Raw genomic sequence first — 25,881 nt, 5'->3', positions numbered from 1 at the left:
CTCCCACATGAAGCACTTGGGTGTAACAAGTTAAAATAAACGCTGTAAAACACTAAATGTCCTGTAAACACATGCAGCACATATTCTAAAAAAACAAGTTTCCATTGTTCAATGTTCCAACATCGAACACCCCCATAAATATGTTTCTATAACAAGAAAGACAGTTCATTGTATCAGAGGCAACAGGAGGGTTTAGACGAGAAATGGAGAATCTTTTCCTCTCAAGTACAATTTCAGTTTTCATAACGTCCTTCAGGGGTCACACTAAATTACGAAACCCAGACAGTACACTGAAAAAAACAACTGTAAAAACAACGGTAAAGTCTGGCAGCAAAAGTTGCCACTTAGCGTCAAATTACCGTAAAAAAAAAACATAAGTTATTGAACAGAGATTCTTTTGAAATACAGACATAAATACAAGTACATACATACAGCAATAGTCTATTTTTTGTATTTTATACATTGAATTCAATGTTATCTAACATTCAAGCCCCTTGAATAATTTAATAACCCTGTAAAAGAAATATTTAATTCCCTGCTATCATTTTATGCATTATTTTTATTCTATGATTCATATTTTTTATAAATATAATTTACTGTATTTTTACGACATTTACACTAAATTTAGGGGGGGGAAGATGAAATGCAGTACATTTGAGAGAACTTTTTTAACAGTGTATATCAAGCTCTGTAATACCTCAACCCTAAGTGTAAGCTTCCTCAAAATGGGAAAATCCTCATGACGTACGTACAGTTTATAGAACTCAAGCAGAGAGAGGTTGTTGTACTTTGCCCCTCGATGATTTCATGTTGTAGGCACATCAGCAGGTTCCACATTAAACAGTTCAGTTAATGCGCTCAGTTCCTGAAACCTCTCGCCAAATGCCTGGAGCACATCGATCTTCTGGCTTTTGTTCTTGCAGAGTAGGAACATTTGACTTTGTCTGGTGCAAGCAGCTGCGCAGTCACAACAAGACAAGGCTTTACAATTTCTCCTTCTCAGCGAGGGTTCAGCTTCCTAGCCGTTATCTCACTCAACACTAAACTTGCTTGTTTACTTTGTTGGGCACCAATCTCTCTGTAGAGTGAGAACTTGAAGGCTGAGCTCAAACTACATCCTGAGACTGATTTTACAATCGAGTTGCATCAAGCACTCAAGGAGAATCGTCACAGATATTCTTCTCTCTGATCTCAAACATGCACACACTACAAGATTTGAAAGTAACAGCCCGTCGCTTTGCAGTGAGATAGACTCTTTGCAGAAGAAACGAGTCTGGATAAGAAAATGGTTGTGTAGTCGCGGTCAACACGCCCCATCTATCATTCAGTTTAATATGGGTCAACAGTGTTATGCTAGCTTGTACTGCTAATAATTATCTGGTTGTGATTAATCTTGTGAGACACGCTGTTCAGGGACTTGTGTTCTTGCCTCATACTGAAAAACATTTCCTCGAATTCAGCTGTCCACCGTAAATTGTTTCTCTGTCGCCATTTCAAAAGCTCTACTCGCCTCTGATTTGTTTCCACTTGGAAAGTACTGATGTAATCATCCATGTTTTAAACATGTTTAATAACTATCGGGGCGGCCCCCAATTCTGTGGGCAGTTCAGGAGGTTAAAAGGTCCAGTGAGTAAGATTTAGGTGAAAGTGATGTTTTCTTTGATAAATTAAATATAAAATAGTTCTAGTGTGTTTCATCTCAATTGCATGAATTGTTGTTTTCTTTACCGTAGAATGAGCCCTCTATATATAAATACTTTATATTTACATCTGGAGCGGGTCCTCTCTACGGAGGCCGCCATGTTTTTTACAGTAGCCCAGACTGGACAAACTAAACACCTTTTGAGTTTTTATGACGACTGAAGGCTGCCACAGGTTCTCTCTCATGTTTGGAAGGGGAGGGTGAGGTGAGGGGGATTCAGCTGTAACACGCAGCTTCACCACTAGATGTCCCTGAATTCTACACACGGAACCTTTAAAGGTAGAGTTGGTCATTTGTTTCTGAAACCCTTATTTTATTTGTTGAAATCAAAAATATTTGCTTCTTTTTGTATATATGTATTGTCTCATGAACTGGATCAAATGGCCCAGAGGCTGAAGGGTTCCCACCACTGCTTTAGAAAGAGTCTCTGATCTTGGATCTCCAGTTTACGGCTCTTTCAAAACCATTTCTGCCGCTCTGGTAGTCCCTGATCGCCTGACTGATCTCCTCCTCTGTCGTCATGACAAATGGACCTGAAAGACAAACACAACATTGCAAATAATGACATTACTGCTATTGATTACGTTACGCATGTGACATCAAGGATTTCATTTGTTCAGAGGGATGGAGGGAAGGAAATGTCGTACCTCGTTGTACCACAGGCTCTTTGATTGGTTCTCCTGCGATGAGCACAAAATGAGAGACTTCAGAGCGCTGAGGAGGAAAGAAGAGGCAGTGTTATTGTCTTTGTGTGTGTGAAGTGGATTGACAGTAATTTCTCTGTGTTAGGGAAAATAGTCGATTCAAACCTATTTAACAGAACTAGCAGAGTCCCAACATAAATCTTTGTGGAAACATATGATTAAGTAGGTAGGTAAGTAGATATCATTTGGATCCAGAAAGCAGAGAGCGTAGGATCCCGCCAATACATGTGCTTGACAAATTATGAGTCAGTCTAAACTGTCCTAACTAACCCTAAACCTGTCAATAATGATGTTTGTCCCTATTTTTATAGCATCAAATGAGTTATTAAAGACAGTTAGTTTTTAAGTTACTGGAAAAATCTGCACCAGAACAAACATCAGTGTGATAAGAGCTACCTTAAATGACAGAAACCATCTTTGAGAAAACTTTTTTTGATCTGTACTTTTTGGGGGAAGGAAGGGTTTATGACCTATACTGCAGCCAGCCACCAGGGGGCGACTGATAAATTGTCATGTCATCCATCTACAGCCTATGGTTCAGGGGGTTAGCTTAGCTGGTTTACCATTACTATAATTTACTATTCCATAAATGTTGCTGTCACTTCTGAATGTCCTGTAGAACCTTGTTAAAACGTTAACTATGAAAAACGGCTTGAATTATTTTAAAGGTTCCAAAGGGGGCACGGTGGAAAAACGTTTGGGAGCCACTGGTCATCTCAGCACTGAGAACTCACCTTGTTTTCAACCATGACACAGTCTCCGTCTCCGAACACCACCGTGTGATGGGACGCCACCTCCTGCTGCTCCGGCTCTGGGCCTTGACAACAGGAACATTTTGTGCTTAAACAGTGCTTGACCTCTTTATTTTTAACAGTCTGTCAATGATAATGTGAGGAAATAAAAATAAAAAACACACTCGCTATTAAAAATGATTGATTGGGATTGTGGTCTTTTTATGCATTTTTGAAAAGTGGAATCCCTGAGAGGCTTTTCAGTGGAGGAAATAAAAAAAAAAAAACAACACTGTTAGACTTTAAGGGTTGAGGGGCAATGGTTCAGTGGGAGAGACGTCTCACACAAGCGTATTAACGGAAAACAAGAATGCCAAAGCCTCACAACAGAAATAAAACCACCACGGAAGAGAGCGACAATGGATTTCCTACCGTCAAGCTTTTTCTCTTGCTATGGTCGGTGAGCTGTTTGTGAAAACCCAGTCAAGCCAGACGCCGCTAAAGAAATTGAGCCTTGTCTATTCCAGGTGTTACGGTACAGGTATAAAACCACTTCGTGTTTCAAAATCACCTCTTGTTTCATTGTTAACATCTGTTGTCACTCACTTCCATTGTGATTGTGTGGCTCTTGCAGTTGTGTTGTGGCTCTTGCAGTTGTGTTTTCTGTTAATGTGCTTGTCTAAGACGTCTCGGCCACCTGTTCATATGTTGGCATATTACCATTTAATTATTCACCCAGAACCAGATAACTTGCAGTCAATAAACAGACATGTGCATCATTAATAATAATTTCATTTTCATTTCAGGCTACCACTATTCTTCGTAGCGTAACAAAACCACTTTGGGTTCAAACGAAATAAAAGGCACCTGCATGTTTTAAACACCTCGGCCTTGTTTAGCAGTTTGCTCGCACACTTCATCACCTACTGGCTCTAAACGCTGAGAGAGCCAGACACCTCCATTCGTGGTGGACGCATTCATCAAAGCCAGCTGGTTCTGATTTGGCCAGACTACATGCAAAGGTCAAGACTTAAGATTCAAATAACGTCTTTAATCTCGGCGGCCAATTTCATCCTCTCGTGTCATCAAAACATCTGTCAGCATTTACAACCAGTCTGTGACGTCCTGCAGCGTATCGACGGAGAATAATCAAATCATAATGAAATTTCATGACGGAATATGAAAGGGGGAATTCTGACCGAGAACAACAGGTTTCAACAAACCAACAAAGCCTCTGACAATGAGTTTGCCTTCTGAAAGGGTTCGTTCTCATGCGAGGGGAATTCCCTGGTCACATGATGCCGTCCAGTAAGCAGGAAATGCAGAATTTCACAGTATAATGTCAAAGAGCAGCATCGATACAACAGGGCGTAGTTATTACATGTGGATAAGGTGACTGATCTGAAGCCAGACTCTAAGCCGGTCGTATTTTACAATAGCAATACTTTTCCCAGTGATGCTGGTTAAATTTCAGATTGAGCTGCTTTAGTCTGAAGTCTGAAGACATCATGGTTCAGTGACAGTACGAATCCATCAAGCTTTAAAGTGGAACACATGGGCCTTCTGGCTGAACGTAGGAGGGAAGTTGCGATTGGACGGAGATCACACACACACGTTACTGTAACGTGAATATCGCAGCAAGACAAGCAGCGAGGGAAGTGAGGGAGTGATCAAATTCACAGAGAGTGAGAGGGCATAAGTTCATCATACCCAGCTAAAGAAAGTTTTCATAACCCTGGTTATTTCTGATTGTTTTCTTTTTATATTAATCTGAAGTATTGGACAATATTAGAGTGGTGATATGAGGTCACTGTGACCTTGTACAACTGAAGTCAGAGGTCACAGTCTTTGAATCCAAGTCTTTGAGTCCAACTAGTCAAGAAATAACTTCTTTTGAGGCCATCCTGACCTTAGACCACCAACATTTTTTTTTTTAATTCTCTCGAGCCAGTCCTAAGAAATCTCGTTCACAAGGCAAACAAGGGTTTTTGGGGTCACAATGACCTTGACCATAAAGGCATAAAAGTGTCGACACTGGGCCTTTCTCAACTCACCAACGTTAATGGATCCTGATAACGTGTAGATGAATGTAGTCCATCCTGTTAAACAAAAAACAAATAGTGTAAAAAAGTGTGTATTTTTAATAAAGATGGTGAACAATTAAAAAAGTTATCTGATCTTAAACCTAAAATTACTCTTTTGTCCACCAAGGGGGGAGAAAAAAACAAGTTATGAACTCAATATTGAAATATTGTTTCATGTTATTTCACTGATCTGCTGGGGAATCTGCTTTTTGAACAAAATGACAAACAGACTTTAAAAACAATGGGCAAAATAGGAATATTATGTTCTCAACTATCACACACTGTTCCGTTTTCAGTCTCAAAGCAACCATTAGACGCATCATTATAGACCACTCTTGTTATTAACCAACACTGTAAGAAATGTTCTCGTACCTGAAGGGACTGGCTGCACATGCAGGGCCCCCGCCTGCAGCTTGAAGTCCAGATACAGGGTCGGTGTCCTCGTGAAAACCTTGGACTGGAGGAAAAAAAAGAAAAGGACATAACGTCCAAACAGACGCAAACACAAAGTAAATATCGTATATTAAACAGACCATATTCACACAAACTGACATTGTGGTGGCCGTTTGGTTTCTACTTCAGAACCATCTGCAACATCTACTACTGCCTGCAAACGGGTTGTGAACTTAGCTGCGTTGCTTTAGCTCAATAATCTGCTAATCATCCCGTATGTTCTTCAGAGATAAGGTCAGAATAGGTTATTGCTACTTCCATGACTTACTGTATATGTCCCTCCACAGCTCATTGTGTTTTCAGTTTTATTTTCATGGATGTGAGTGACACAGCGCACCAGGTAGCACACGTGCAATTTTAATCAGGTCCATGAGTTTACTCCACATCTGCACTTAATGCAAATGACCTTAAAGAAACTCAGCTGACTGAAAACACGAAGGAAATTACAGTGCCTGCATTTGTGTTTCTATTGTGTTGAAAAAAGAATTTCTATTATTTTCACAGATTGATCCGAAAAATTGTGCAGTTTAGGGCAAATTATTTGAAAAAGTAATCAATTATTCTTTGGATATAACTCAATGTAAAAGTAAGTACCCTTCACTAGTTTACAGAAAACCACCTGCTCCAAACCAAATGAGGGACATAATAAATAACTGGGGAACATAGAGGGACATTTAGCAGTTAAAGACACAGATGTCTCCCTCAGTAAATGTTACGGAGCAGTTTTCTACTTAATTTTCCCTTTTTGGTTGAAATAAATCTCATCTTTTGAAAAGTAATTCTGTGTTTGGTTGTCCTTTGACAGCTTTGTCCCTGAGGTCAAAAAACACACAAACACTAACATCTGACTTTTATCTGCACAGGGAATGGAAACAGTCTCTCTCAGGTCAAAAGGCCCTGCAGTAGAAATGTTTTTTTATCGGCTCAGGCTCAGACTGGGAGTGATGGAAACATGACACCTGGGTGAATGCGCCAATTTCTTCTTCGCTATTTTGGCAGTCTAGATGCTGATGCAGCAGTTTCCTTCGCGATGTTAGAATGGCCATTGAACTTTAGGGCGTTGGTGTGGAAATAGCCATGAACATTTGTGTACTGGTGTTTTGGGAACAACGTGCAACAGGGATATATTGTTTCTTCATATTGTGCAATGGGCAACACTGTCAAGACAGCGAGTTGAGCTTCTCAGCTTCTGGCGATTTCATGAAGTCAAACTTGATTCACCAGGGAAAAACCAGGATTGCTCTCCGTGCAATGGGAAAGGAGTCAGTCTTTTAAAAAAATGTGTATTCTCGCTAATTCTGTCGTAAGAGATCTAAGTTTTTAGGTATTCAGTTACTCAATGTATGTTGAGTTTTTATGATCAAATATTGTGACTCATCCCAAACACACTTCACTGACTGTAAACTGTTATTAAACTGAGTGTTGCCTTATTAAGTATGAACATAAAACCAAGGCCAAGTTGAGCTGTAAAGTTGGATACAAATCAGAGTCGTATACAGTATAAATACACTGAATACAGAGATATTGATGTTTATCAGTGATTCTCCTGGCCGATAGTAACCCTGGACATTACAATAAAACACACACACGCACTAAAACTCTCACAGGCTGAGACAATCTGCTTCTCATTTTCTGTTTCCTCTTTTCAGACGGACACTCCTTACACTAACACTGGTCAAATAGCGTGGTTAACAGGCATTCCCTCACACACACACATACACACAAGGACACACACAGACACAGACACACACACACACACGGACACATGGACACACACAGATCCAAATACACGAATGCACGCACATGTTTTTCCTGTTTGCCTCTGGCATCCAGCAAATGAGCAATCAGGATGAGATCAGCAGCTATCAGGAAGGTAAAGTGACTGATTGTGCTGCAATGACATCACAACCCCATACACAAATTAAGTAGACGTGACCCCCCCACACACACACACACATACACACACACATGTAGAGACACACAAACACACACACCTTTGCTCCTAGAGCCTCTCCAGATATAACAGCGACTGTGACCCCTCCCCGGCTGCGTTTGGGAATCTCTGAGCCTTTGAGCTCCTGGTACGCTGGTTCCACCATCTTGTCTCGCCTCGGCAGGTTCACCCACAGCTGTAAGCCCACCACCGGCTCCTCTGATACAGGCATTTCGGCATGGACCACCCCCCGTCCTGCAGTCATCCACTGGTAGACAGGGAGACATATAACACATAAATATTGTATTAATTGTATAAGATAATCAGAAGCCATGAGCCATGCATGAATCTATAGGCAGCAGGAATAAAATAAAACAATTCAGCTTGAGTGAGAGGAATTCTGATGAAATGCTGTGGAACAAAATGAGGTGTTGCTGTAACTCTGGTCATGATTTTGAATCAGGTAGTGATTTAAAACTCTGGATGAAGTGAAGTTCACTTTAACAGCTTCTGCTTCTCCTTTGGGCCGGATGGAAATTTCCACTGTCGAGCTTCGCTTTAACGCTGCCGGCCAATGATAATTCATCTGTGACTGTTCATCATGATGTTTGCTTTTTTTTTATTGCTGCCTGCTGGGTATTTACTGGGAGGGGGATCTGCTGGATAATAAAACATGCAGAATACAACCAGGGGGAACTAGAAAACCCACACAGACGACACAGACCTGAGTTACAGCTCATTCTAAAGCAGCTTTATTTCAACTATGTTTCTGGGAAGAGAATAGTGTGATTTTAAAATATCAATTTTCCGTTAAATTTAAATATACAGATGTGAAACTCATCCAAACATTAGGGGAGGGATTTTCCTCAGTTGGCCCAATGTCTTCACCACTTCCTTTGACGAAGCCATGTTTTATTCTGACATGGAGTTTGAGCTTTCCCTGAAGGACAGACAGGCGTCTGTCTGAGCATCTGCAGCTCCCACGTGAAGCCCGGGCCGACGGAGCGTGCACACGGTGTGTAAGAGCTGAACTGACTGAACCTCTGCTACAGATTGAAGCTGAGTCAGCAGCCTGTGTGTATGTGTGTGTAACTTTACAACTTTAAAAACACAGGAAACAACCCACAGGGCATGATATCCAATTAGTGTGAGTGCACAACATCATGATGCATATGTAATGAGTTTGTGGGGATTGGTAAAGGCTTAACTCCTCTTCTGCTCTGTAGCTCGTGAATGCTCCTGATTCCTGTTAAGACCTTGCTCTCCACATTTACAATTAGGAGATGAAGATCACAGATAACGGACAATACCTCAGTGAGATAACGTGTATCTTAACATCTCAAAAACAGGAAGCACAAATCTATTAGAGGTTAGGTTACAGGAATTGTTTGGCATTATGGGAAATATGCTGATTAGCCCTCTTGCTGAGAAATGCATGAGGCGACTCTCATGTCTGTGAGGTAGTATGATGGTATATTTTCAGAGGTGCTAGTTGGCAGAAGCTAACTGTCTGTAGCTTCATATTTAATGTTAAAACCACAGACTGTAAATAAAGATGGAAGACATGACGGCTCCCCAAACGTGAAGCCAAAGCATCTCCATCACCACCCAGTGGCCGGCTGCAGTAAAGCTCCTAAACCCAGCGTCCTCCATGTTAGTGGACGGGACATGGACCCAATTAAAAAGTTTGAGGTTGTTCTTATTACACTGATGTTTGTTCAAGTGTTCATGTTTTCAGTAAGAATGATTTTAAATATGAATGTCATGCTATAAGAACAGAGTTTGACCCTTTTCATTTAACTCTTGTAAAAAAAAGCAAATTGGTAACATTTATAAAATAAAACATTTCCTAAGATAACATTATTTCTTTTAAACAAATCCCCCAAATAAACCAAAATGAACTCTATGATAAGTCATGTAGTACCTGCAGATCTCCAGGTTCCAGTCGTCCAGAACGGCCACAGAAGTCTTCATGGGCCGTGATCCCCTCTAAAACATATGTTACCTGTTTGAGGAAAGACACGAACACACACACATGTAGCATTAACAGCTACAGTAACTTCAGGCAAGATGACCTCAGATGACCAACGTTTAGTTGGACTCGAGGATGTCACTGATTAGAATTTGGTGATCAAAGGTCAAGGTCAAGGTGATCTCACAAAAAACATCCTTGCCTGGTGAATGCATTATCTTAAAAATGCTACCAGAGAATAATTTCCAATTTGGCAAAAATTGTTGATTTACACATTTGGGAAGTCAGAGGTCTATTGAATCTGCTTTCAGGTAATTTCTACATATTTTTGACCAGATATCACTTGGACTCAAATATTTACTGCTTGGATTAAAGTGGTCAAAGGTCAAGGTCACAGTGACCTCACACGAGTATGAAACTGCACTAGTTGGTGTGGTAGTTGTAGTTTTATCTTTTTTTTTTATAGCTCGATTATAAAGTAAATAACTTATTACCATCAAGGATGATACCTTGTTTTATAATCTCCTGCAACAAGCTTCAAAACTAGAGTTACTTCAACACTGAAAGCACGTGTGCGCTTGTCTCATTGCTCCAGTGGTCAGACTGGACGGGAAGAGAAGAGCTGCATCTCCGGTCCCAGGTTCAGAGGTGAACATCTGTGTGAAGGGAGAGAGCTCAGGCCCCTGCAGGGAGCTGCCTCTGATCTGTCTCCACAGCTGTGGGATTTCAAACGCCATGTGAGTGTGAGCAAACACACCTGCTGAAAGGCATGCTGGGAGTGTAGCCTAGTGCTGTCCGCCCACACTGGGAGATTTAAGTTGCATCTGCCAAATCAAATATGCTTGGAGGAAAGTCTGGCAATATGAGGACAATGTTCAGAGTTCAACTTCAAAGATACAAGTCAGAGCTGCCACATTAGCTCCATTCAGTCAGCGCGGTGATGGAGTTACTGCTGATACTGCAGCACAGACGCTGGTAGAATAACTTTGGAATATAGTGAGATTTATTAGAGCATCATCAGAGCCTCTCAGCTCCTTTATGATTTCCAAGGAGCAATAAGAACTGTCCGCCCTCCAACAACCAATCAAAGCAACGGGATGTGTGATATTACACATTAACAAACGCTGAAAGTTTGTTCTTCGTTTAGAGAAACTGTATTTCCCAGCATGGATTAGACCTCTTTCACATCATGTTATCAAAGATGCTTCAGGGGAGCGTCTCTGTCTGTCAGCGTATCAAACCCACACTATTTCAGATAAAGCCTTGTGATTGGCTCAACCTGTCTCTGGATGGATGGATGGAAATCTGTCTGAGAGAGATATTCAGGAGCCTGCTGATTGGCCAGGTGTCCAAGTTAGATGACAGTCAACTACAATAGTAAGAGAAAATACTTGACTGGCTCTAGTTGTTGAGAGAGAAATGTAGACATGAAGCCATTTTCATAAACAACTGAACCACTAAGCAGTTCACTGAGTAGGAGCCAGAATAAGAACAAATTATCCTATTTTCCGGTTTCGAGTCAGAAATGAAAAGTTGTTTTATCAGAAATGCTCCACTTTATTCACACATGAAGCAGGAACTTGTATTGCCCAGACAAGTTCTGCCTATTAATAAAGATGTACAAAAAAATATTAGAAAAGCTAAGAAAGGAAGACAGACATTACATCTGTTATAAATGACGAGTGCAACTAATCTGTGAACTTTCCAAACTTTGCACAAATGCACTTTTCCATTAATAAAGCATCAAGACTTTGAAAAAAACAACCTATAATATGTATGAGGACTGAGGCTGAACTGGACTAAATGAGGAGGTTTTACATATGTAATAAAAAAACACTTGAATTACTCTAAACCAGAGAAGAGAAAAGATACAAACTCAAAAAACATCAAGAGGTTGTATCCTTGGATGCCCGGCCCTCACACCGGCCGTGGTGGAGTCAGTTAAAATAAACATAAAACTGAAAAACTGAGCAGAAAACAGGCCACAAGACAACAGAAGCAGGGACGATTCCTCTATTTTAAAAATAGATTATTTTGTGAGTTATTATTACAGATCAGTTTATACAGAGATTATACTATCGCTGACATCTCTGGCTTTCTGTATAATTTTTTTAAATGTATAAACCTGAATGATCATTTGTAGAAAGCAAAGTGGCTCAGTAGCTCACAATGTCCCTTTGTCGCCATCTGGTGATAAAAGTAGGAGTTTTGCCTCAAAGAATTAAGTCCCTTACATTGTATGCAAACCTCAGAATTACAGTCAAGTGACACTTACTGTTTCGAATCCTCGGTGAGGATGGTCTGGAAAACCTGCTGGCTTGCTCACTCTGAACTCGTCCAGCATCAGGAAGGGATCCAGGTTCCTCAGCTGGAAGTAACACATGCCCAGTGTTTCATGAATGATAACTGTGTTGAGTTATTTTGTAAGCTCACTGGATGAAAGCTGTGCGACGTTAACATGTTGAATGACTCACCTCCGTTCTGCCGATGCTTCTACGGACCCGAGCACCGACTCCCTCTCCCTGCTCCACACTCAGAACTGTCTTTTCCACTTTCCTCACGTTCATTGTGCCGAGAGAGCTGGTTTCCCCACTCACTACATCACATACACAGTAATGAAATAAAGATAATCCATGGACGTAATAGAATGGTTTGGGTTTTATTTCTCTTCGTGATTTAACTTGTGCATCTCAAACTATGGTACATTAGTGGTCTCCAACTAAATCTCAACTTTACTGCAGCTCTGAGAGTTTCTGTCAGAGCAGCCTAACTTGTAAAGATTCTTATTTATAAGATACAATAAGATAAGATAAACTTTACTGATCACATACCAGGGAAATACATTGTTACAGCAGCAGACGGTCACAAACAAGGTAGACAAGTACAAAACAGAATGAAACTGGGCATTGAAATAAAATAAAATTTACAAAAATACAGAGATATGTATATAATATGAATATTAGGGGTAGATAAAGTGCAGTGGCACAGGATGATTGCAAAATGATGTAAATTGTATCTGTCTATATGTATAATATATATATATATATATATATTATATATACAATAAATAAAATATTATACGAATATTTTTAAAAAATAGTATAGATTAATATAATTGGTATTTGTGGTAATGATGAAATATAAAAGTTTACAACATGGTGGATAGTTACAGTGTTGTGATATGAAACAATGTTACTTTACTTTACTCTTACATGAGTAGAAACCTGTCAGAGTAAAATGATGTGGAAATACAACCAGTGAGATCACAACATTACGGGGTTTTCCCGGTGTCATGAGACGAAACCACTGAAACCAGTGACACAGAAACTACACATGTGAAACCAGCTGATCTCTGCTGCTGCTGAAGGATCGTCCTCCTCAACTGTCGATCTGTCCCTCACCTCCTAGTCCCTCACCTCCCTGTCCCTGCATCATCTCCGTCCTGTCTGTTCTCCACCTGCTCAGGGTTTATTTTTCTAAATTTAATTTACATCGGAGCAGCTGCAGAAAGTCCAGATCTCAGTGAATCTGCCTCACGTCGCCAGTTTATTAATTCATCCGGTTATTTTCATTCTAGTTACTTCGCCTGACACGAGCAGCACCTTCACCAGAGTTGTCATCATCACCATCAGCGTTAAATGACATTAAAACCACCACTAACGTGTTTAATTTAATGACAACAGACCGACACTCACCTTCCTGAACGTAAAGCACCGGAGGGAGGATTATAAATGCGGAAGTCCAGCAGGGGCGGAGCTTAGGAAGATGTTTACCTGCACCAGGGAGGTTATATCACCGGTGTTTGTCTGTTTGTAAACAATATAACACTAAACAGCCGAACAGAGTTTCACTAAACATTTTGGGACGGAACTGGAAAATTAACATTTGAACACCAATTTGATTAAAACATAATTAAAAAATGCCATTTTAGTTTGGTTTTATTTATGACCAATATTACAGCTAGCCACCAGGGGGAGATTGAAACACTTTGGCTTCACTTTTGGGGAACTGTAATGTCGTCCATCTTTACTAACATTCTATTTTATGTCTTATGGCAATTAATCATTTGGTTTATCAGCCCAGTTCCTTTTTTCTTTCATATTTCTACAATACAAGTTACATAATCATATGTAGGATTGTTCAGACTTGGCAAATGTAAACGCTCTCCTGAGAGCTATCTTTCTATCTATAGATAGCAGTGTGGAATCTAAACTGCTGTTAATAATCTGTGCTAATTATTTTTTACTTTTAGATTTATTTTAAACAGACAATTCATGATCCAAAAGAGAATTTAACTACTTCTTAAAGTTATCAGTCCCAGATCCAGTCAAGTCAAGTATACAGGTTTTTTTTACTATATACTGTACATAACATTGAAATTCACTCATCCTCAGACCCTTGATTTAGATAAAGACACTCTCTATTTACATTTTTGTCTGACATTAACTATGCTTTTCCACCCGCGTCATTAAATGTTCTGGGAATATACTTGCGATTTGTGCTTTAAAAATACCGATAGGATAAAAAAAAGAAAAATTTGTTTCACAGCATTTAATCAAGTTACAGTCCCATTTGACGAGTATAATAAAGACACTTCAGTTCCTCGACGCTAAAGAGTAAAGTCAAAGCCATAACAGGCCGTGCATTTGTTGAATATACTCTTCGGTTTTAGATTTCTCCTCAGGTCCATCTCCATCGTCCGGGTGTCGATGACGCATGATGTCCTTGGCGATTCTCATGCTGGCAGCCTGTCCACCAGCCAGGTTTAGTGCGTGAGGTCCAACCTGTGCATGAGGGGCAAAAAAGGCAAGTGATATATAAGTAAAATAAGCGTGCAGATTGTTGTGCACCAAAACGTTGTGTAGAAGACCCACCTGAAGAGCAGTGTACTGTCCCATCAGATAGAGCGGGCACCCGTCTGCCCACCGTAAGCTGTCTGATATGCACGGCCAACCGTCCATCACCTTCACAGAGGACAAGCCGGACACATTTTATGAATCACTCTTAAATCATGACAGTGGATCACATGGGATGATTTTATGTTCTTGTCATCCTTTAAGTTATGACCTCCGAAGGATATGTTTTCACCCCCTCTGTTTTCTTGTCGGTTGGTTTGTTTTTAAGAAAGATTACACAAAATCCCATTTCCCAGAAAATAATTCATGGATCATGATGAAAAAACGCATTTTAATGGGAATCTTCTCCATAAGTGTGTAAAATTTGGTGCAGCTTGATTGAATTTAAGGGGACTGATGGGCCTTGGTGGAGGTATTTGCTCTAACTGTTTTATATCAACCATAACTTTCCTTCTGTTCATCTGTCCATAGATGCATACATACTATACATATCTGAAAACTATTTAACCCACCTGAATTGGGAATTCCTTCATCACCTCGGAAAGCAACGGGTCCTGTCTCACGTCAAGTTTGCAGCCGGTGGCGAGCCAGATCATATCTCCGGTCCAGTGGTCCCCTGTGCTGAGGGTCAGACTCCAGGCCTGGCTCCTGTAGCACCAGCTGGCCTCACTCACCTGGACAGGTGGAGGATTATATGAATCATCTCATTTCATCTCACTTCACCTCATCCTCACTTTAACAAATCTCATTCACTGCACCCATTACCCTGTGTATTGCATATGTACCGTTACCTGACAGTATGTCTTGACGTCCACCTGTCCACTCAGTATGAAGGGCTGCAGGTGGATGTAGGCCTCTGGGGTGACGGCCCCTCCCTTCCGTGCCTGGCGAATCATAGCCAGTCGTTTGTGAAGGCTCCGTTCGTTATAGAACTGTCGCAGGTAGGCTTGGCCATCCATCTTGATGCCGTGCTCCACATGAGAGTAACGACCCACCAGGCTCTCCACGTCGCCCACGTCAAATTGCTTTAACTGTAAAAGAGACAGTGAAGTCTGACATGTGTGGCAGAGGTAGACAGGTGTAGCTGCAGTAATTCTTTATGGTTGGTCTTCATGCAGTTTCACACTGGCACTAGACCTGCAGGTGCTTCCTCATGACCCATATCACATGGCTGGCACCTTGCTGCAGGGCAAGTGAGACGACATGGGCGCTGGTCAGACCTCCACCAACTACCATTACTCTCTGCCCTCTCTGACACACTACACAAAGTTCTAGACACACATAGTACTTGTTAAGTGTTGCAGCAAGGACTGGGAATCAAACAACCACTGAGGTCTTCAGAAACATCAGGTGAAAGCAAATACAACTCAATTATATGAGGATTCTGGTAAATGTGCAAAGGCATCCAGGTACAGTATACAATGATTTTGCTTAACAATAGCAGTTATCCTTACAGCTTCAAGACAAATGCTAAAAATGGTTTGATTTTCTGGATGGTTGTGATGTCACAGTGGCCTCTGAGGAGATTTGAATTACCTTGAGAGGGAGAAGTCTCTGTCTGTTCTTCTTCGTGCTTAGATTTTGGCAGATGGTGCATGAGATGCACTGTGTGCAGCAAACGCTCCTCTGGGTAACTCTCTCCAATGTTTTTCACCCATGAGGGGATGTTTACCATGTGGGCACGTGTTGGTCCTGTTGCCATAACGACCTGGTGGGCTTTCAGGATGATGCCCTCCTGAAGATGGACTTGAAAGTACTTCACTCTCTTCCTTGCCACGTCTCGGCACCTTTCAGTCATGGCCTCGCCCTCTGTTCCCCTCTCCTTCGTACAGTCATCCTCTTCTTCCTTGTGCTCAACGACAGGGATGATGCGCTCCACCGTTCCCTTTACCAGCACTTTGCCCAAGTTGTATCTCTCCACCTGTGTTTAGATTAGATAGAACCGGATCATTGGCTCTCATGCTGCTTCATATAAAATATTGCCATTATTCCACATTTTTGTGGCTACATCGTTAGTACATCTCTCAATACTTTCCCCTGTTCTCTGTGTGGTGCCCAACCCAAGTTTCTTATTTTGGAGTTAAAGGTCAAATACACCCATGGAAGAGCTGTCAATAAAAGACTTGTGTCAGTCAGTGAGAGAAACTAAAACAATTAGCTCATAAACATCAAAGACATTGTGACACAAATATTCAAAATTCTCCATTTCACCACCATCTGAGGAAGAGATGGACAAAATGCAAGGTTCTAGCATATTCAATTATTTGGCTGCGGTGTTGCATTATATATGTTTCATATATTCAGTCAAACCGTAAAGACATGACATAAGAGAGAGCAGTGATTAATACCAATTAAGATTTTCACTCACAAAAAGAAGTTATTCATTGTTTTAATTGATTCGTTGTCTTTAAATGGAGAGTAGGGTGTTAATGAAAATGTAGTATTAAATCCACCATAAAAATACACGCACAGGCACACACACACACACTGTATGTCCAACCTGATCTCTAAAGAAGTCCACACTCAGTTTGGTTCCCGGCAGACTGAAGGATAAACTCTTCTTCAGTGTGGAGGTGATGTTCAGTCGTCTCTTCTCCTTCTTGCCGAGTCGCGTGTCATTGAAAAAAGCATTTTCATCCAGAATATAAACCTGGTCTGGGAGACTGTGCAGCTCTGATGAACGATCACACTTTAGAACAAACTCCTGCAGTGCTTTCTGTCAAAGAAAATATACAATATACTGTCAAAAGTAAGAAAAATCAACTGTTGTCTCTACTTCAGGAGGGAGTTGATTGTGTTTATGTTCTACCTTGTTGAGAGGGTCAGTGTGCACCAGTGTGTGTGAGCGCAGGTGAGGGATGCTCAGAGCTGTGAACTGCCTCTCCCACAGAGCCGTCCACTCCCCATACGAATCTACCGCTCGGAGACTCAGCGGGGGGCCAACGACCCTCTCTGATTCCTCCACTGTCAACCCTGCAGAGACTAATCACAAAGTCATAAATGCACTGATCTATTCAACCACCTAAGGAAAAAACATCGGTCTGATTTCGTCACATTCATGTAAAAACCGCGAAGGAGCATTTATCGTTATCTTTTTGCTTTATTTTCTGTGTACACTGGTAACCATGTGACCACCCACCTCTCACCTTTGCTCAGTGATTCATATTCAAAATGGATTATCAGGACATCTCAAACTTCATTCCTGCATCAGATCTCATCAACAATATGTTTGGGTACAGACAAAATCTAGAATTGGAATCGTGACCCAAATATTGAGATACTATATCTAGACCTAATAAATCAAAACTTATTTTATATACAATCAAAAGACTGACTTGAAAAAACTAACTTCACCTAACTTGACTTTAAAAACATTCAGAAAAACTCAATTAAAATCATTAGTAATTAAAAAATGATAGATTTAGATATGAGGTAATAACTGATGATGGGGACTTGCTGACTCAAACATTAGCTTTTACATTTTGCTTCAGGAAGAGATTATAATCCACTATAGATGAAATTGAGAATAATTTTCTTAATTAATTACCAAATAGTTTCGTCAGTAAAGTGTCACAAATATATTTACACAGAAAATATATTGAAAGTGTTCATCACAGTTTCCTAGAGCTCACAATCTTGGGAATATGTTGCTTTTTTTTACCCAAAAAATTACTCCAATGATCAATTAATTATCAAAATAGATGCCAGGTTATTCTCTTGATAAATCAATTAATCAACAAAACATTTCAGCTTTATATGCAACTATTAGTCGTCCAAACTGTGACTTAGTGTATAAAGTCTAAAGTTTAAAAGCACACTGTACCAGCTGTTGCCTTCCTCTTCTTCTTGCCACTGCAGGATCTGTTGTTGGATGTTGGCGGGTGTGGCCGAGGCCTCGGAGGGTCCGAGCCGGAGGGGGAGAGCGGTGAGTCATGTCCAGGGTCTGATTCCGGCTCAGGACTCAGTAGCAAGCTCGCCAAGGTCAAGGCATGAGGGCCGCCCCCAATTATTAACACATCCACTGTCACCATCTGAAACACACACAAAGACAACAACACACACAGCAGAGTGTTGAGCTGCAGTTTCAAACAAGCATGGGAAGGTTATAGTACTTTCAGATTCTGTTTGGTGTCCAGAGTTAGTTCCTTTAACTGTCAAACTGTCAGTGATGTGATTGTGTGTGAAGGCATGAACCAGTCCAATGCTTTTGGGGTTTTACTTATAACTTTTAGTGAGGTTCCAACATGAGCCAAGACCCATTCACCCCCACTCCCTTCTCCCCTTCTTCTCTTGCCCTGCATCTCAACTACCTGCAGCACAACAGCGCCCACTAGCGGCAACAACTGTCAACAGCACATTGGCACAAGATGAATTCAAAGAATATAGAGCATTACATTAAGATATTGTACAACTGTACTCACCCTCACTCACTTTTTATGAATAATCATGAGAGGGATGCTCTTTTTTTCACTTAAGCACCTGTCCCCCGTAATGTCTGTGTACGGCCCTGCTGCCGAAGCTCCAACAGTCAGCTTTGGACCTTGGAAACCACATTTTAATTCCCTAGATCAAGATTTTTATTTGGATCTGCACCGTACTGCACATGCTCATAAATATCAGCCCCCTGAACATGACTGATCAGGTAAATCAATGAAAATTTAGCGAAATGCCCCATCTCGCAATGTTAAAGTAAGAGGAAACAAAGTCTGGATTCGCCCCTTGATCCAGATCCTTTCCACCAAGTTTGGCTGTAGACCATTTAGTAGTTTTTGCACAATATTACTTCCAAACAAATGGACAGGGGTGAAAATCCATTTGTCCAAAGCTAAAGAGTCTAGTGAACTCTGTTTGGGTTGTTCCTGTAACTTCAGATAAACTCAAAGCTACAGATTTCAAATTCACTCATGTCATGCAGAACCTCACACGGGGCGTTTCAGTACCTGGTTGAGTTTGGATCGTCGACTCACGCCGGCTCCTGAGATGTTGGAAACGTGGTCCGTGTCTCCACTCTGACCGACAGCAGCGTGCAGAGGAAGACCTGAGCGTTTAGGAATACTGGCATGTGCCTCCATGTAACCCAATCCACCTCAGTGTCCACAGATTTAGCCGGGCTTCCCTGGCTCAACAGGGGAATCTAGAAATAGCTTCAGTGTGTGTGTGTGTGTGTGTGTGTGTGTGTGTGTGTGTGTGTGTGTGTGTGTGTGTGTGTGTGTGTGTGTGTGTGATGGTGTAAATTTAGCTACACGCCTCATGTCGGGATCAAAACAGTAAAGTTGTTATACAGGAACTAGAAATTCGCTTTCAGTCATGTTTACGCACAAACATATTTCTTTTGTTTGCTTTTAGATTTTATTAAATATTCAATGCGATTTTTTTTCAGATACAGATACTTGAGGGCCAGGAAGAGAAAGCCCACAGAAAGTCCGGAGGTTCTCACTCTGACATTTTGCGTTCACACAAACAGCCTCTGTTCTGTGAAGCTTTGCTGTTTCCCCTTGTTCACAGAATATAAACTTTTCTTTGTTTACAACAGAACCACACACCTTTAATTTGTTGAAACAAAGAATTTCTCATCACAATGTTCACTCGCTCGCTTTTCCTAAAGCTCTTAGAGAATTTCCAATGTCAGGCCTTCAAGCTCAAAGCCTGTTGTCCATGTACAGGAATACTTCACCCTGGTCATGAAAAGTGGAGCCCAGCAGTTTAAAGGACACAACATTTTGACATACTGGATAATATCCTTCAGAAAAAGCTGATCAGGTAAATTCCCTTTTTAAAAAACCACAAGTGAGGTCACAAAATGCAGCAAACGGATGATGACAGCTTGTGAGGAACCGTTAATCATCCATTCCATTAGTCATTAGATACGTTTTATTAAAAGAGGTAAACAGTACAGATTTATATTGTTCACTCTGTCAAAGAGGAAGTAATTCTCTTGCAGTAGTTCCCATGATGACGTACTTTAAAACTGACAGTGGTTGTTATTTCCTCTTCTGTCTGTTCATGGATGGATAGATAGATAGATAGATAGATAGATAGATAGATAGATAGAGGACAGACAGATAGATAGACAGACAGACAGACAGACAGACAGACAGACAGACAGACAGACAGACAGACAGACAGACAGACAGATAGATAGATAGATAGATAGATAGATAGATAGATAAGATAGATAGATAGATAGATAGAAGTAGAAGGATAGATAGATAGATAAAAAGATAGATAGATAGATAGATAGAAGGATAGATAGAAGGATAGATAGATAGATAAAAGGATAGATAGAAGGATAGATAGATAGATAGATAAAAGGATAGATAGAAGGATAGATAGAAGGATAGATATATAGATAGAAGGATAGATAGATAGATAGACAGAAGGATAGATAGAAGGATAGATAGAAGGATAGATACATAGATAGAAGGATATATAGATAGATAGATAGATAGATAGATAGATAGATAGATAGATAGATAGATAGATAGATAGATAGATAGAATAGATAGAGAGATAGATAGATAGATAGATAGATAGATAGATAGATAGATAAGATAGATAGATAGATAGATAGATAGATAGAAGATAGATAGATAGATAGAAGGATAGATAGATAGATAGATAGATAGATAGATAGATGAATAGATAGATAGATGGATAGATAGATAGATAGATAGATAGATAGATAGATAGATAGATAGATAGATGGAGATAGATAGATAGATGGATAGATAGAAGGATAGATAGATAGATAGATGGATAGATAAAGGATAGATAAGATAGATAGATAGATAGATAGATAGATAGATAGATAGATAGATAGATAGATAGATAGATAGATAGATAGATAGATAGATAGATAGAAGGATAGATAGAAGGTAGATAGAAGGATAGATAGACTGAAAGGAAGTGGGCAAAGACAAAAGTACTTAATTGCCCAAAATATCCCAGATACAAAAACTGCCAATCTTATGAAGTTTTATATCCAAACCAAAATATCACAGTAAAAAAAAAAAAATGAAGGAGCCAGTTAATAAGTCAGGCCTCTGTTGCCGATAAAAATTTTTTTATTAATCCCACTTCTCTTGTTCCCCAACAAAGGTGTGTAATCTTTTTATCAAAGATCTCCTCAGCTTTATTCACTTCCTCTTCTGACTCCAGTTCCCTGTGCCTGTTCGTCTCAGCGGCCCTTCACTCACACTTCCCCTTCTGTTCACGCAAAGCAGAAGCACAGAAACACAGAGGGTTTTTAAAGTCTGCCACCATGACTGGTGCTGGCTTCAGTCTTTGGCATCACAAGCAGCGAACACTTCCGGCACCATGGATCAGACTGTGGGTGACAGAATCCAACTACCTCTAACACCATACGATTTGTGATGTGCATTTTAAAAGATTTGACTGTGAAGCTCCTCGTTCATGAGAAGTTTGTTTGTCTTACTCTAATCCTCAGGACTCTTCTGTGAATGGAGGTGTGCTCATCATCCACCAGGTCAATGAAGGAAAGCACCAGTATGATGTGGAAAACGTGTACAAGAATCGGATTGGGAAGAAAATGTTTGTCAGGTAAAAGTCAAACTGTTTGTTTTTTTATACATTCACTCAAATCAAAATGTTCTCACTGACTGACACATTTTATTGTGAGCACATATAGCACAAAAAAAGCACATATTATTATATATATATATATATATATATATATAATTCAAGAATTATTGTATTTATAACCCGGACCACAGAATGCTCACTTGTAAGGGGTCAAAATAAATGTCAAGATGAATGCAAGCAACTGAACATCACAAAAAAACCTCAAACAAACAATCTAATGAAAAAAGCTGATGTGATAGTGATGTTTAAACAAAACATAGAAAGAACATAAAAAGCAAATAGTAGAAACTGTCCAGTCATAAATGTTGATTATAATAATAATATGGCCCAAAAACAAGGTCAAAGAGGACTTCAAAATAAAACATAAACCACTCAGCAGAACATATTATACCACTTTGTAATGACTCATACTTAACAATGTCAATTACACCTGAAGCAAACTAATTTCAACTGCTCTTCTATGTGTCATTTATCACAAACACGTGCAGGAGAGGGGACAGGCTGATGCAGATAAACGGTGTGGATCTGCAGGATCTCACACCGGAGGAGTTGGCAGAGATCTTAGCTGAGGGGAATCCGATTCTGGTGAGTCTTCCACACTGATAGTCTTCAGAGTGTCTGTTTGAGACTCTGTTCTGTTTGAGTCGGGGGTGGATGAAAACCAAAGCATCTCCAGGACGCAGTGTCGCATGAAAGCAATTCTGCTGTCACTCAACATGCAGCCTTTGAATCACATGATGCCCTCTGGTAAGGCAGCCCCACTATAGACTGATCAGACCTGGGTGTGTGAGACCTGACCTCTTGAGGTCTAGTTGGGGTCTTTCCTCTTGATCCATCGCCATTGGCCACAGTCTGGTGCAGGGCTTCTCCATGGATACCGAACTCTTTGAGCAATAAAGCCCCTGGAGTTAACCTCCACTGGGCGGATTATTGCTTTCCAACCTCGTTGTTCTGCCTCAGATGCCATCTCCGCACCTCTTCCTTGACTGCTCCTTTTTGTTATATTGTGTTTTCTACACACCACAATAATTCCTTAATAAGTGAGACTACAATTTAAATTGATTCTCTCTATTCTTTAGATGGTGCACAAGCAGAGAAAGAAGAAGAAGCTCGAGGAGCTGCCGCCCGGCGACGACAACACTTTATATCCAGTTTCTAAGGAATCCACAATGCTCAGTTTCTGCATGGAGATGAGGAGGGAGGAGGAGAATGAAGTGGGAGAAGAAAGTGAGAAAGGGTGTCCAGAGGGGGATGCTGGTCAAGGTGAAAGTGAGGAGATCGGGGAGAAGAGGGACATGCTCATCGTTACCATGACACAAACCAACATCTCCATGGTGGCAGGGCGGGGGTGCAGCTCCGAGAGTTCCTGTCAGGGATGTGATGGGGAAGGATGTAACTTTAACGATGTTGTCATAGTCTCTGAGTCCAGCACAGTGACACTTGGTGAGTACGTTTTAGTCGCTCCTCTCCTCTCTCTCCTCTCCTCTCCTCTCCTCTCCTCTCCTCTCCTCTCCTCTCCTCAAACACATAATCTTCAATCATAATCTAATAATGCAGTATATATACACAGAGGATGTACAATTATAAAAACCCTGTGTTACTTTCAGTTCCAAGAAGAAGCAGCAATTTCAGTCAGGTTCAAGGGTTGAACGCTTCAATCAAGCATGTGGCCACCCACAATTACCTGAGAACCTTGTGCTCACAGAAATCCATCTACGCTTCACCCAATCCAGGTTTGTCTTCCACAGCAGCAACACAAATAATCACCTGAATGATTCCAGTTTAATTTATTTAATCCCGAAAATAATGATGATTCTCTGTGTTGGGGGAATGGACTAATAAACAGTTTTTTACATGTTTTTGTGTGTGTGTGTGTGTTCAGAGAATATGACCATCTACTACTACAAGTCAAACGTGACTTTCAGAGGAATACCAGTGGTTCTAAACATCACCGGCTCCAGCTCCTTCCTCAAGTGCAACAAGGAGGAAGAGAGGGTGTTTCTACAAGTGGAGGTAACAGAATTCATGTCATTCATCATCCTGTCACACAGTCATTTTGTAGGTGCATGGGTATGTCATGGGTAAAGTAATAATGATAGAGTACTTTGTATGAACAAAAATGTAATATATATATATATATATATTGTAAATATACACAGGCAGAAAATTGACCCGGACTTAATCCTAAAGAGATTAAATATCATAAAATACTCATGAAACTTTCATGGAATAGTCTGGACCGTACTCTATTTAGAGATGGACGACATGACTGCTCCCTCCGGTGGCTGGCTGCAGTATAGGCCCGAAATCCTGCCTCCTTTGTGTCATTGGACGTAACTAAAAAGCCAACTACATGTTTTCTGTCATTTCAGTAGATCTGATCACAGTGATATATGCCCGAGTACCAATTTCCTGCAAATTTGGGTTTTAATTATTAATTCAATGCTTTGGTTTAATGTCTGTGTAGTGGGAGGAAGTGGAGATTTTTATACATAGTCCATGGTCTGGACTAAAATAATTGACTGATTGAACAACTGACATTCAACAGTTTCAGGAGAAGTCAGAGTCAAGTGATGTTAAAACCAATAAGGGAATTTTTTGTGTTTTTAATTTATTTAAAGTTGATTAAGTTGATTTGGACAATTCTGATACCCAAAAGCAAAGTCATCCACACTTTTGTCGTTGTAGACGTGCGAAAAACGGAGTCTGAGCCGGATTTCCACGACCGATGAGAGCAAACTGTCCTTCCTCTTCTACATGAATTCTGACTCGACAGCACACACCAAGTTTGAGTCAGCGCTGCACCTCGGATGGTTCATCCAAATCCTCAACTCGGACTCACCAGTGAGAATGAGAACCATGGATGGAAGCGAGCAGGACCACACATTCATCTTCATCATTCAGAAATGATGGGGACGTCTTTGTCTTCTCAGTCAAGTCATTTACAGGAGACATATTATTCTTTTTACTTGTGTGCTTTATTGTTTTTTTGGGGATGTAAAAGTTCTGCAAAGTCAAAATGCCCAAAGTCTGCATCAAAGGGAGCTCCCACAGAAAACCCTGCTCCTGAAGCTCCTGAAGCTCCTGAAGCTCCTGAAGCTCCTGAAGCTCCTGAAGCTCCTGAAGCTCCTGAAGCTCCTGAAGCTCCCGAAGCTCCCGAAGCGTCTTGTCAGTAGTCCAGCCGATACTTCCACTTCATCGTGTCATGTGACATCATGATATCCAACATTTGCATAATCCCTGTTTAGCAGCTAGTCTGACATACCCCCAGAAAACGGTTGACCAATTAGAGCAGACTGAGCTTAATTGGGAGGGAGGCCTTAAAGAGACAGCAGCTAAAACCAAGTGTTTCAGACAGAGGCTGAAAAGAGGAGCTGCAGCAATCGACAGTGAGAGGAAAGTGAACATCAGCGCATGTAATACCTCAAATTAGTCAACCTGAATATCAGAATTATATGTCTCCTTTAAACATACAAAATTATCTTGTGACTTTTATTTGGGACTTGAAGGTGACATTAGAATAAAGAAAAACATTTGAGGAGTTCCTTTGTTTGAGCCACTGGTCCAGTAACAGAACCAAATGTCACTGTGTCAAATTCTGTAATTGCAGTGGTGCATAGATATTATTCTTACAACTATGTGAAGTTGAAAGGAAACACAATCTAATTGTATGTGTGTATATGTTTGGTCCAGACTTCAACAACATTTTTTGTTGTAGGGCAGTGTGTTGTTTAAAGTGAACTTTTTGTGTATGTAACTAAATATATATATAAATATATTTAAACAGGCAATGTGATAATCATTTTATTCATTTAGTATTTTCTAATTATATGACATAAAGTAT

General features: G+C 40.5%; 3 protein-coding genes across 4 annotated transcripts; 1 reads left to right on the top strand and 2 right to left on the bottom strand.

The window, feature by feature from the left end:
- Window positions 1-1,994: 1,994 nt before the first annotated feature.
- On the bottom strand, window positions 1,995-13,347 carry pir (pirin). The gene is made up of 10 exons (XM_035163134.2): window positions 13,275-13,347; window positions 12,054-12,175; window positions 11,855-11,947; window positions 9,532-9,612; window positions 7,669-7,875; window positions 5,594-5,678; window positions 5,192-5,236; window positions 3,141-3,223; window positions 2,350-2,416; window positions 1,995-2,235 (listed from the first exon to the last, which is right to left on the bottom strand). Exons 2-10 carry the CDS (start codon window positions 12,144-12,146, stop codon window positions 2,117-2,119), a joined length of 873 nt encoding a protein of 290 aa, XP_035019025.2. The 5' UTR covers window positions 12,147-12,175; window positions 13,275-13,347; the 3' UTR covers window positions 1,995-2,116.
- A 768-nt stretch (window positions 13,348-14,115) lies between these two features.
- On the bottom strand, window positions 14,116-19,540 carry zgc:113276 (uncharacterized protein LOC553748 homolog). Of its 2 annotated transcripts, none has more exons than XM_035165022.1 (10): window positions 19,376-19,540; window positions 18,259-18,466; window positions 17,245-17,417; window positions 16,936-17,151; window positions 15,972-16,356; window positions 15,573-15,706; window positions 15,227-15,466; window positions 14,948-15,109; window positions 14,454-14,543; window positions 14,116-14,363 (listed from the first exon to the last, which is right to left on the bottom strand). In XM_035165022.1, exons 1-10 carry the CDS (start codon window positions 19,505-19,507, stop codon window positions 14,202-14,204), a joined length of 1,902 nt encoding a protein of 633 aa, XP_035020913.1. In that variant the 5' UTR covers window positions 19,508-19,540; the 3' UTR covers window positions 14,116-14,201. The 2 variants fall into 2 exon arrangements, with proteins under 2 accessions (XP_035020913.1, XP_035020924.1); XM_035165033.1 differs by having other exon boundaries at window positions 17,245-17,408.
- A 2,104-nt stretch (window positions 19,541-21,644) lies between these two features.
- Window positions 21,645-25,828, top strand: il1fma (interleukin-1 family member A). Its single transcript, XM_035162476.2, has 7 exons — window positions 21,645-21,764; window positions 21,883-21,995; window positions 22,526-22,622; window positions 23,117-23,480; window positions 23,645-23,770; window positions 23,920-24,050; window positions 24,726-25,828. The coding sequence occupies exons 1-7, from the start codon at window positions 21,753-21,755 to the stop codon at window positions 24,945-24,947; spliced, it is 1,065 nt and encodes a 354-aa protein (XP_035018367.2). The 5' UTR covers window positions 21,645-21,752; the 3' UTR covers window positions 24,948-25,828.
- Window positions 25,829-25,881: the final 53 nt, after the last annotated feature.

This window comes from Hippoglossus stenolepis, chromosome 1 (genome assembly GCF_022539355.2).
Source record: "Hippoglossus stenolepis isolate QCI-W04-F060 chromosome 1, HSTE1.2, whole genome shotgun sequence".
NCBI lineage: Eukaryota > Metazoa > Chordata > Actinopteri > Pleuronectiformes > Pleuronectidae > Hippoglossus > Hippoglossus stenolepis.
The sequence above is the reverse complement of the archived record's forward strand: the minus strand, read 5'-3'. Positions and strand labels throughout refer to the sequence as shown.